The sequence below is a fragment of the Cotesia typhae genome, unplaced genomic scaffold (genome assembly GCF_013202065.1).
Source record: "Cotesia typhae breed Kobodo isofemale line unplaced genomic scaffold, CoteBio_Ctyphae contig_59, whole genome shotgun sequence".
Classification (NCBI taxonomy): domain Eukaryota; kingdom Metazoa; phylum Arthropoda; class Insecta; order Hymenoptera; family Braconidae; genus Cotesia; species Cotesia typhae.
This window is the reverse complement of record NW_027423761.1, coordinates 2,212,447-2,223,739: the sequence shown is the minus strand read 5'-3', so window position 1 is coordinate 2,223,739 and position 11,293 is coordinate 2,212,447. Positions and strand designations below refer to the sequence as shown.

At 27.3% G+C, this 11,293-nt stretch overlaps 1 protein-coding gene and 1 non-coding gene across 2 annotated transcripts; one reads left to right on the top strand and one right to left on the bottom strand.

Annotated features, from left to right (window-relative positions):
• Positions 1-3,199: 3,199 nt before the first annotated feature.
• LOC141532442 (5S ribosomal RNA) lies at positions 3,200-3,322 on the top strand. Its single transcript, XR_012480089.1, has one exon. It is a non-coding gene; the product is annotated as a 5S ribosomal RNA (ribosomal RNA).
• Positions 3,323-7,277: 3,955 nt separating this feature from the next.
• Sf2 (splicing factor 2) lies at positions 7,278-11,261 on the bottom strand. The gene is made up of 3 exons (XM_074250604.1): positions 10,959-11,261; positions 10,495-10,879; positions 7,278-9,697 (listed from the first exon to the last, which is right to left on the bottom strand). The coding sequence occupies exons 1-3, from the start codon at positions 11,126-11,128 to the stop codon at positions 9,506-9,508; spliced, it is 747 nt and encodes a 248-aa protein (XP_074106705.1). The 5' UTR covers positions 11,129-11,261; the 3' UTR covers positions 7,278-9,505.
• Between the last annotated feature and the right edge of the window lie 32 nt (positions 11,262-11,293).

Genomic DNA, 11,293 nt, shown 5'->3' with positions numbered 1-11,293 from the left:
ATTGAGTACCCAAAATTTTTTCATTTATGACAACTGAGCCAGAGAACCGATATGAAAAGCGATTTTACCGACAATTCTTTCAGCCCTTCCTCACCAAGTCATTAACCCTACTGATGATCATTTTGATGCAACCATATGAATCGATAACAATTGAAAATCATGCTTGTTTTCATTATTTCACGGATAAGATTGATATTTGTAGAACTAAATAGCTTCCGAGCATTTCGTTCAGATCGAGAAAAAATGAATAAGTTTATTAATTGAATGAACCGTTAATTAAATTGACTTCATTAGAAAATATAGCATTAATAAATATTCAAGAAACACCGGAGCCCTATTTTAAAGTAAGATTTATTTCTACTATAAATTTAAAAAAAAAACAGGATTTTATCACGAAATTTGATCATTAATTTACTAAGCAGTTTTTATAATTAATTCAGTAATCATTTTTCTTGCCACCAGTATATTTTTTTAACTTCTCGCTAAGAAAATTGAAAATTTTTTGAAGGTCACAAAAACTTACATGAGTATCCCCACGAGGGTGTCACTGTGTGTGTGTGTGTGTGTGTGTGTGTGTGTGTGTGTGTGTGTGTGTGTGTGTGTGTGTGTGTGTGTGTGTGTGTGTGTGTGTGTGTGTGTGTGTGTGTGTGTGTGTGTGTGTGTGTGTGTGTGTGTGTGTGTGTGTGTGTGTGTGTGTGTGTGTGTGTGTGTGTGTGTGTGTGTGTGTGTGTTAACCTCCCATAACTTATGAACGACTTTACCGATTTCATCGTGGTTGGCCCATTTGAAAAAACATGAACGAACTTGGATTTTGAATACAATTTTGACCGATTCCGATAGATGGATTTCAAGATATCTCAAAAAAACCTTGAAAAAATTTGAGAAAAATTTTTGCTTTCAAGTTGCTTTTTTGGAATAACTTTTAAACGGCTCAGTCGATTATCTCCAAAAACTAATCAGCTCTTGATCTTGAAAAATCACGTCAATTGCCGCTTGACCAGTCAAAATCGGTTAATTCGTTCAAAAGATATCGTGAACGAAAGAAAACCGAAAAAAGTGTTTTTTTCGGAAGTACTCCTAAATTTTAACGTTCGATCAATGCGAACTTAAAAATTCTTTACGGAGCTTAAAAAACGGCGTTGAATGCTGCCAGCCACTTGAAAATCAGTTCATTCATTGGAAAGTTATTAAAAGTTGTACATTAAAATCGATGTTTAATCAAACTTCTATCAGACACATGCAGTAATGCTGTGAAGAGGGAAAGAACAGGAGATAAGGTGATTATTGAGCTACTGATATTTGACATCAATGAGTTACCTGAGGGGTATTATCACGTTATCACGATTCATCTGAAAAAATTTTGAGTACTCAATGACGCACGCCATTGTACGTCTAAAAAATTGTTTTTATTTGTTAAATTTATCACAAAATTTTTTCAATTATGAAAGATCATAACGGCTACTTCGTCTGTTTTTTTTTTTATTTTACATCTTTTTGTAAAAGGATAATTTCTCCTTGGCATTTTTGTAAATCAAGAGTTGTGAACGTGTACTTGGCGTAATTTTTTACAGTGGAGCTGTTTTTGTTCGGTTATTAGTTCTTTTTATAAAACAGCAATAATTATATAATTTTTTTAATTTTTTAGCGTTATCTTAATCCGAACAAAAACAGTTTCACTGTAAAAAAATTGCGCCAAGTCCACGTTCATAAAACTCATCTCAATAACGTTTGCACTTTACAAAAAAAATAAGACTCAATATAATAATTGTCATTCTCTACAAAAAAAAAGAGAAATACAAAAAAATACCAAGAAACTGTCATAATGTTAAAAAAATTGAAAGAAAATTTGTTGAAAATTTAAAAATTAAAAAAAAATTTTTTTATCGTACTTGGCGCGCGTCATTGAGTACCCCAAATTTTTTCGGAAGAATTTCAACCCGAGAAAAAACGATTTTGCTCGAATTTATGAAAATTATGTATAGTTATACATATTCGGGCTGATCAGCTCTAATTACATAATATATGATTTCATACATTCTTATACTTATAAATTTACATTAGTCAAGCATACTCAATTCATTAAAAACACTGCTTACTCGATTAATTATCAGTTATATTTTCTAATGAAGTCAATTTAATTAACAGTTCATTCAATTAATGAACTTATTCATTTTTTCTCGATCTGAAAGAAATGCTCGGAAGCTATTTAGTTCTACAAATATCAATATTATCCGTGAAATAATGAAAACAAGCATGAATTTCAATTGTCATCGATTCATATGGTTGCATCAAAATGATCATCAGTAGGGATAATGACTTGGTGAGGAAGGGCTGAAAGAATTGTCCGTAAAATCGCTTCTCATATCAGTTCTCTGGCTCAGTTGTCATAAATGAAGAAATTTTGGGTACTCAATGACGCACGCCAAGTACGTCTAAAAATTGTTTTTATTTGTTAAATTTATCACACAAAATTTTTTCAATTATGAAAGATCATAACGGCTACTTGGTCTTTTTTTTTTATTTTAGATCTTTTTGTAAAATGATAATTTCTCCTTGGCATTTTTGTAAATCAAGAGTTGTGAACGTGTACTTGGCGTAATTTTTTACAGTAGAACTGTTTTTGTTCGGATTATACTTATATTAGGATTAAGAAAAAATATAATTTAACACAATTATTAATAAATTGACTTTTACTAAAGTGAAAATAATAACGGAAATTTTGGAAAATCCACAAGTTCACGATTTATAATCCTTGATTCTTTAAGATATAATTAAATCAAAATGTGAACAAATAAATAATAGTTTAAAAAACTAAAATATACGCTTTTTATATAAAATCAAACTTATAAATAGAAAATAAATTTTAACAATATTGAATTAAGGTAAGTGTAAATAAAAGAAAAATGTATTTTATTTAAAAAAAAAAGCGTGGGGTACTTTTTAAAATATTATCGAAATTATAATTCTTTTACTCATATCTGTCAATAAAATATTTATAACTATTGATACCATGTATCCCATTCTTTTTGTTACAACAAAAAAAATTTTTTCTTATTTACACTATTTTTATTTTTAATTTATTTTCTATTTTTTAGTTTGGTTTTCTATAAAAAGCATGTTTTTAGTTTTTAAACTATCATTTTTTTAAATTATCATTCATTTCCAATTAATTTAAGTACAAAGATATTTTATTAATATTGCCAACGACCATATCATGCTGAGTCAAAACACCAGTTCTCGTCCGATCACTGAAGTTAAGCAGCATTGAGCGTGGTTAGTACTTGGATGGGTGACCGCTTGGGAACACCACGTATTGTTGGCACACATTTTTTTGTCATTAGAAAACAAAATCCGAACAAACAGTTCCACTATAAAAAATTGTGCCAAGCTCACGTTTATAAGACGATTAAGAAAATAAAATTCTTTTTGTTTTTCAATTCTAAAAAGTAGTCAATTAAATATTTTACTTTTTAATGATAATAATTTTTTTTTTAATTAATATTTTTTCAAAAATAATAATAATTTTATGAATTAAAATATTTGAACCAAAATATAAATATTGTAGTATCTATTATCCGAACAAAAACAGTTTCACTGTAAAAAAATTGCGCCAAGTCCACGTTCATAAAACTCATCTCAATAACGTTTGCACTTTACAAAAAAAATAAGACTCAATATAATAATTGTCATTCTCTACAAAAAAAAGTGAAATACAAAAAAATACCAAGAAACTGTCATAATGTTAAAAAAATTGAAAGAAAATTTGTTGAAAATTTAAAAATTAAAAAAAAATTTTTTTATCGTACTTGGCGCGCGTCATTGAGTACCCCAAATTTTTTCAGGATAAATATACATCCTTTGAATTATTAAAAATTTATAATTAAGTCAACCTATAAAATGCATGAATTTAATTAATCAACTACTATTATTAAATAATAAGTTTTACAAAATTTAGGTAAAATCGACATGTCATACATATGTTATTTGAAATTTTTTAATCTTCCAGACATCATTTATGATTTTTCTAAAACGCCCTCTCGTGTTTGTTTATGAAAACTACTTCAAAGTGGATACAATTGAGTGCTCTAGAAAAGAAAACATATGGCCGACTAAATTGAGAAAATGCGGTGTGGTTTCCAATCAAAATGTGTTAATTACAATTAAACTAAGCAATATCAAGTTTCTTCATTGAAACTTAATGACAGAGCTGAAAAAAATTGAATCCAAAAATTTTATATAATTTCAGATGATTTCACCACACCACCATATTGATAGTTATGTCCACTAAAAATTAAAAAAAAAATTTAAAAACGGATTTTTTCTCTGAAACTGATAATTAATCGAGTAAGCAGTGTTTTTAATGAATTGAGTATGCTTGACTAATGTAAATTTATAAGTATAAGAATGTATGAAATCATATATTATGTAATTAGAGCTGATCAGCCCGAATATGTATAACTATACATAATTTTCATAAATTCGAGCAAAATCGTTTTTTCTCGGGTTGAAATTCTTCCGAAAAAATTTGGGGTACTCAATGACGCGCGCCAAGTACGATAAAAAAATTTTTTTTTTTTAATTTTTAAATTTTCAACAAATTTTCTTTCAATTTTTTTAACATTATGACAGTTTCTTGGTATTTTTTTGTATTTCACTTTTTTTTGTAGAGAATGACAATTATTATATTGAGTCTTATTTTTTTTGTAAAGTGCAAACGTTATTGAGATGAGTTTTATGAACGTGGACTTGGCGCAATTTTTTTACAGTGAAACTGTTTTTGTTCGGATTTTCATACACTAGAATAATTCATATGGCAAAACACCGTTTGCCGGGTCAGCTAGTTATTTGTAAAATTTTTCATTAATAGATCTTATGAAATATATAAACGTTTTGATAAAATTCAAAATTAATTACCATTTATTTATACTATAGTGGTGTTCATCATATATAATTCACATAATGAATTGTAATTTCAAATCGTCAAACACTAGAAACTGAAAAAATTTTTTAACATAAATTTTAATTAATAAGACGTGGAAAAGAAATTTGGCTGTTTATTTTAAATGAATTCGTAAAAAAAATGTGCCCCCAATTTTCTATGAAAAATTATTGTCATAGAGAAAATTTTAATTAACGGTACGATTCATCGCACTTTAAGCTAGGCAGATTTCAACTTCATTTATGAGACCTGCAATTACTTTAATACTTTCAATGCCCATTTCAAATTTTTTTTCTTCGTGTCAATTATTATTCATTTTTGGAAGAAAGCCACGGGAAAATTTTTTTTCTCAGGTCGATTCTTTATCGCCGAAAAAATTTGTTCAATCAAAAAAAAAATTTTTTTTTTTTATTTTAACTATTTTTTAATGCAAAAATTTGAAAAACTGAAAATTATTTATATAAATTCAAAAAAATTTTTTTGAGCTTAACTGATTTTTTTGCTCATAGAAAATAATAAAAGCTTTAATTTAAAAAAAAAAAAAAAAGTAAATCGATTGATTTTTCGCGGAGTTACAGCTATTTGTTTATAAGCGCTTGAGCGGAACCCCGTTTTTTTTCATTAAAAAATTAATATCTCGTAAACTATTGGTCGCAGAGACATCGGGTCTGGCTCATTTTATTCCTTATTCAATTCTCTAAATTTCATACACAACATGTCTCAACTACTTTTGCGTAGTTTCCGATATATTTTAATTTAAAGCTCAACGCTAAAACGCTATTTTTTAAACAAAAAAAAAATCAACACTTCCCACATACACACAAATATTCAGAATATTTAAAAAAAAAAATCCAAAATCGGACCATTTTGTCGAAAAGTTGCCAACAAACCCCTTTTTATTTCCACATCGACTGGACTATTATAATGATTGCAAAGGGATAAAAGATACAGGCCAATCCGATGGATTTGGAATCTGTGCAAGTCAAAACAATACTCCAATTAAATTTCAAGGCTAAATCTAAAAATATTATCCTATAAAGTGCCCAGCGGAGCAGGCGGGTAACAGCTATAGAATATACAAAACTAAAGGATGATTGTTTTATATATTATTAAAGAGTATTTATAACTTACCTATCTTCAGCAATAATGTTTCTAAGGTCGAGATTTCAACTTAGATAAAAATAGTCAAAATTGAAATTCTTTGATGAGATATAATCAATAAAATAATAAGTCTTAACTTTTTAAATTCATTTTTTATATTTTGGTTTCTTCACTCTCAGGATTCACATAAAAAGATATATAGTGATGAGTATTCGTTGAATGGGGATCACAAATAACTGGAATAATTAAATATAATATTTCTCCGAAAACGAATTACACTTTATTTTTTTTATTCAATATCATTTTCAACTTTGAAAATGAAAATTTTCTTTAAAAAAAAAAAAATTGTATTAAATATTTTCAAATAAATAGCAATATCAAAAAATATCTTATGACTAGAAATTAATTTTACTAAAATTAAATTACAAAACTTTATTTTATTTATTAACTCATATCAGATTTTAATTTATTTTTAAGCTTCGAAAAATATGTCAGATATTGGTTTCTAAAAAATTAGAAAAAATTTTTCTAGTGGTATTTAAAATGATCTAAAAAAAATAAATTTAGTTTTTTCAAAATTGTTTGACTAATAATTTTTCATAAATTTTATTAATAAAAACTTCTAAATAATGAAACTATAAATATGTAAGGATTAGAATACTAATGAATCTATAAGAATAATGAAGGGCTACTAACAATTATATTTAAATTATTACTAAGTTAAAAGGAAAAAAAAATAAAAACCTCTTATTGAATGGAACAAATACATACTCAATAAAACACTAGAAAAGGATAACTATTTGGAAAGAAGATTGTTTTCCTATTATCTTAAATAATGAATTATTTTCGATTGTTGTCAATTGATAGGAATCAGAGTTCTCGCGTGCAATATCGACTGTTTTCCATGTGTCGAGCTATGTACGAAGTAAGCAAAAGCATGCAAAATTTTAGTATATCATTGATACCTCTACTTATAAAAATCCGTGTCCAAATGCTTTCAGGTATTCAATTCCCACTGAACTGATATCCAAAATAAACTGTTACTCATACGCTCAGGACTGATCCTATGCTCCATTTTTATCCACTGCGATAGAAGTAATCCCTCAATCTATATTATTGGTTCAAAGCTCTGTTCCATACAATTGACAAAATTTTAATAATCCGCGGCGTATCCACGGCGGTCTCAAATAATTCGCGAAAATTCAATATGAAAATATTCCAGTTAGAAAATCGTTGATTACTTTTTTTTTTTTTTAATTCATACTAATTAATTCCGATTAATTCCACGTTTCATTTAATTTTTAACGCCACGTTTATGTTTTTTTTTTTTTTTAAATCCAACTGAATCCTTCGTTTATTGAATAACTGTTATTAAAGCATTCCTTTTTTTTTGTTAAATCCCACCGAAATGCAAGATCATATTATTAAGCTTAGTTATTCTTCAAATCCTCTTGCATATTATTAATTAATCTTGTGATACCGATTGAACTACTGAAAAACACTGATTTAAAAATACACTGACAAAAACGCGAGTTGTTTATCTATCTCTGATTGAACTAACGAGTAATTTGATAATAAAAAAATCCTTAAAGTCAAAATTGAGATGAAAATTTGAAAATTTTTGAAAAAAAATTCAATCCTATTCCTTCCTTGTAAGTATAAGCGTTATGAATTTATCCGATTGAAAATCAACTAACAGTCACTTCCCACATTTCATCTGATTTTATATTCCTGATCCTGATTTTCCTCTTGTTAACATTTTCTTTATGTCCGATTAATCCCATCGACGATTAAGTTATAATTAAGTTGTAATCCTGTTTATAATATTACTCTCGGAATAAACTCCATCCAAAATACGCGGTCCATCCCATTCCATCGTCAAGAGAATATGTATAATATCCATCGAAGAAGTAACGTTCATGTGGGTATGAGTTTTTCATTCATTGTGTTATAATCCAATCCAATATACAAAAGAAGAAAAAATACATTAGTTTTTTTATTTTCGATGTAAATATATATATATATATATATATATATATATATATATATATATATATATATATATATATCTATATATATATATATATATATAAATTATAAATATATTTTTTATAATTTATATATATAAATTCATTAAGAAATTAATTTTTACTAATAAATACAATAATCGTTTAGTTAACTTAAGAAAAAAAAATCGCACAAACAAATCTCGTAATTTTTAATAATTATTGTTAATTCTTTTGTTTTCCTTCAATTATTATTAGCAATACAAGATTGATAAATTTCAAATTTTTTACGTAATTTGTAAATAATTTTTTGTTTAAAACTGAAGGAAAGCAAACAGATATCATAATGGTTATTAAAGTGTCTAATTTTAATACCGAGTTCATTTTTAGAAAATTTTAATTTTTTTGTCAAAGTAATTATACAAATACACACCATTAGTTAATAAACTAAAAAAATCTGTCGTAATTATTTAGAACGACTCATCTTATGAATAAGAATTACACAATTAATCGGTCTGACAATTAGACACTTACCTAAATCTATACATATATGTTAAATTAAAAAGCTTTGAAACCGACTATTCTTTTCGCTGATATTTTTTTTTTTTTATAAATGTCATTAATTAAGTAAGAAAAACGATAAAGGATTATGGTCTGTACAGTATGATTGTAATGAAATTTATATTTCATTTTTAAAATTTAAATACGGTACGATTTAATTGGTATTTATAGCAAATTATTTTCTCAGACTTTTACAAATGGTTTATTATTAAGATTTTAAAATAAAAAATTCGTATGAAGATTTTTTTTTTTGTTTTAAAAATTATGAATTGGAATGAAAAAGTAAAATTTGCAATGATAGTTTTGAAATAATAATCAGCAAAATAAAAAAATAGTTGATGTCAAGGTTCAAAGATCAAATATCGAAGGCTATATATATTTAATGTTAAATATATTTAACTATTATATTATGTAAAGAAATTTTGTTTCAACCATGAATTGGTCGCTTAAAAAAGACCATATTTATTTGATTTTAGGCATTCATTCATTTTTAAGTATAATTTAATGTTTCATACTTAATGATCATCTCACTCAGTAAAGTCAACGCGAAGAAATGAGCCCAACGGAATGTTATACTCTAAAAAAATGATCTTTTGCAATTTTATAAATTGACTGATTTTTTTTAATGATTCATTTAGCTTAATTAATACGTCTAGTATGCACTTATAAATATCCATGTTATTGTAATGAAATATTTGTATCGTTATAAAATAGAAAACAAAAAAACCATTTAAAATAAAAAACAAATATTGGGTAAAATATTCAATAATATTATTTTAGTTCATTTGAATTGGAAAGTCAAGTTAATTGATATTCACATAAAAAAATAGTGAGACGTGACAAAGCAAAGAAATCGTTCAACTTTCGATTATTTTATCATGTGAGACATACGTACACACTAGTCGTACGAACGAGACCTGGAGCGTGATCTTGATCGCGAATAATTGCGTCGTAATGGAGAGTAAGTTGGTGACCCTCGACGACGTGGGCTATAGCTTCGTGAACGACTTCGACCTCTTTCACGATCTTCACTGCGACCACGTTCACCCGTAGCATGATCTTCCTTTACTCTGATGTAAGCAACTTCACCCTATTTAATATATACAAACATTTTATAAATATTAGATGAAAATAAATTTAGCAAATATTTGATGATTTTTTGGATTTTTGCAACAAATAAATTATGGTAAAAAAATGAGAAAAAAAATTGAAATGTAAAATTTAAAAATGCAATTTTTTAGAACAAAATGATTTGTTAAGGAAAATGACCACCTTGTAAATTTAAAAAAAATTATTGTTTTTTGCATTCTCTTAATCCTTATATTTTTAAAAATCACCTTCAAAAATTTTTGGAGAAAAATTCGAATTCTAAAATAGCAAAACTCGTTCTAGTAAAAAAAGTTAATTATAATATTTTTTTTTAGCAGAGAATAATAGAAAACAGGAGTATTTTTTCAACATTTTTTTTTCTTTGGCAAATTGTAGCAGATGGTCTCGTAAGGGAACTTTATTTTGAAGATGCCGTGTTTTTGTTTTATATTCCGTATTCACCAATTCTGAAATTATCTGTCCGCCATGGAACAGTATTTTTTTGCGGCTTCTACTTTGACACCTCTTGAATAGTTGTTAAAAAATAAATTTAAAGAAAAATAAAGTATTTTCGTATTTTATAAGCTTCAAATAAAAGTTTAAAAAAATCATTGTAATATTCAGGGCCTGAAAAAAAATTCTGTTGCATTTTTTAGACTTCTAAAGTGGTTACCTACTTTAAATAAAAAATCACGGCATGCAGTTAAATAATGTTCAAGTGACTGCTAACTTGAATGTCATAAGTGTTAGATATTTATCTGAAAATTTTTAATTAAAAATGAAAAATTAAAAGCTTACCTCATGGGATCTGAATCTCGAGTCATCTAATTTTTTAACAGCATACTTCATATCTTCATACCGAAGAAATTCTACAACACCAGTACCATCTTTGTAAACGTCAGCAAAACAAACATCTCCAGCTTCTCGCATGTGGTCTTTCAAATCTTGCCAGCTACCAGAAGGAGGTAATCCAGTGACCAGTACTCTATACTGCGACCTACGTGCAGGTGGACCTCGCCCACGAGAATTTCCCATGTCTCCACGACCTCCTCGGCTATTATCTCCACCTCCGCGTCCTCCACGGAAATTATTGCTTGGGCCACCCCCTCGAGGGAATTCTACCCTCAACCTGTACCCATCATAATCATAACCGTCTCTGGCATGAACGGCATCCTCAGCATCCCTAAAAACAATTATTATTTAATGTAAAAAATATTAATTTTTTATTTTATTTTATTTAAAAAAAATATTGATAATTGTACCTTGGATCATCAAATTCGACGAAGGCAAATGGAGGTCCTCGACGGTTTTTCAAATCAACAAACGTAACTTTGCCAAATTTGTAAAATAAATCTTGAATATCTTTTGTTCTGATGTCTGGTGGCAAATTTCCTACGTAAATTCTACACTCGTTTCTTCCACCGTGAGACATATTGAAAATTATTACTGAGATAACACTCTTTGATTAAAAATATAAATATTTTATGATGGTTGCGTATTGTACTCTTATGCCAATTTACTGTAAATTAAACAAAATGGCAGTTGCCGGTGAACTAGTAATACTTGGTCCGTAAAAAAAAAAAATAAAGCCACATAG

Coding starts and splice junctions, on each gene's coding strand:
- Sf2 (XM_074250604.1), bottom strand. CDS start 11,128: ATGTCTCACGGTGGAAGAAACGAGTGTAGAATTTACGTAGGAAATTTG. Junction 10,880..10,958: donor GTCGAATTTGATGATCCAAG/GTACAATTATCA, acceptor AATTGTTTTTAG/GGATGCTGAGGATGCCGTTC. Junction 9,698..10,494: donor CGAGATTCAGATCCCATGAG/GTAAGCTTTTAA, acceptor TATATTAAATAG/GGTGAAGTTGCTTACATCAG.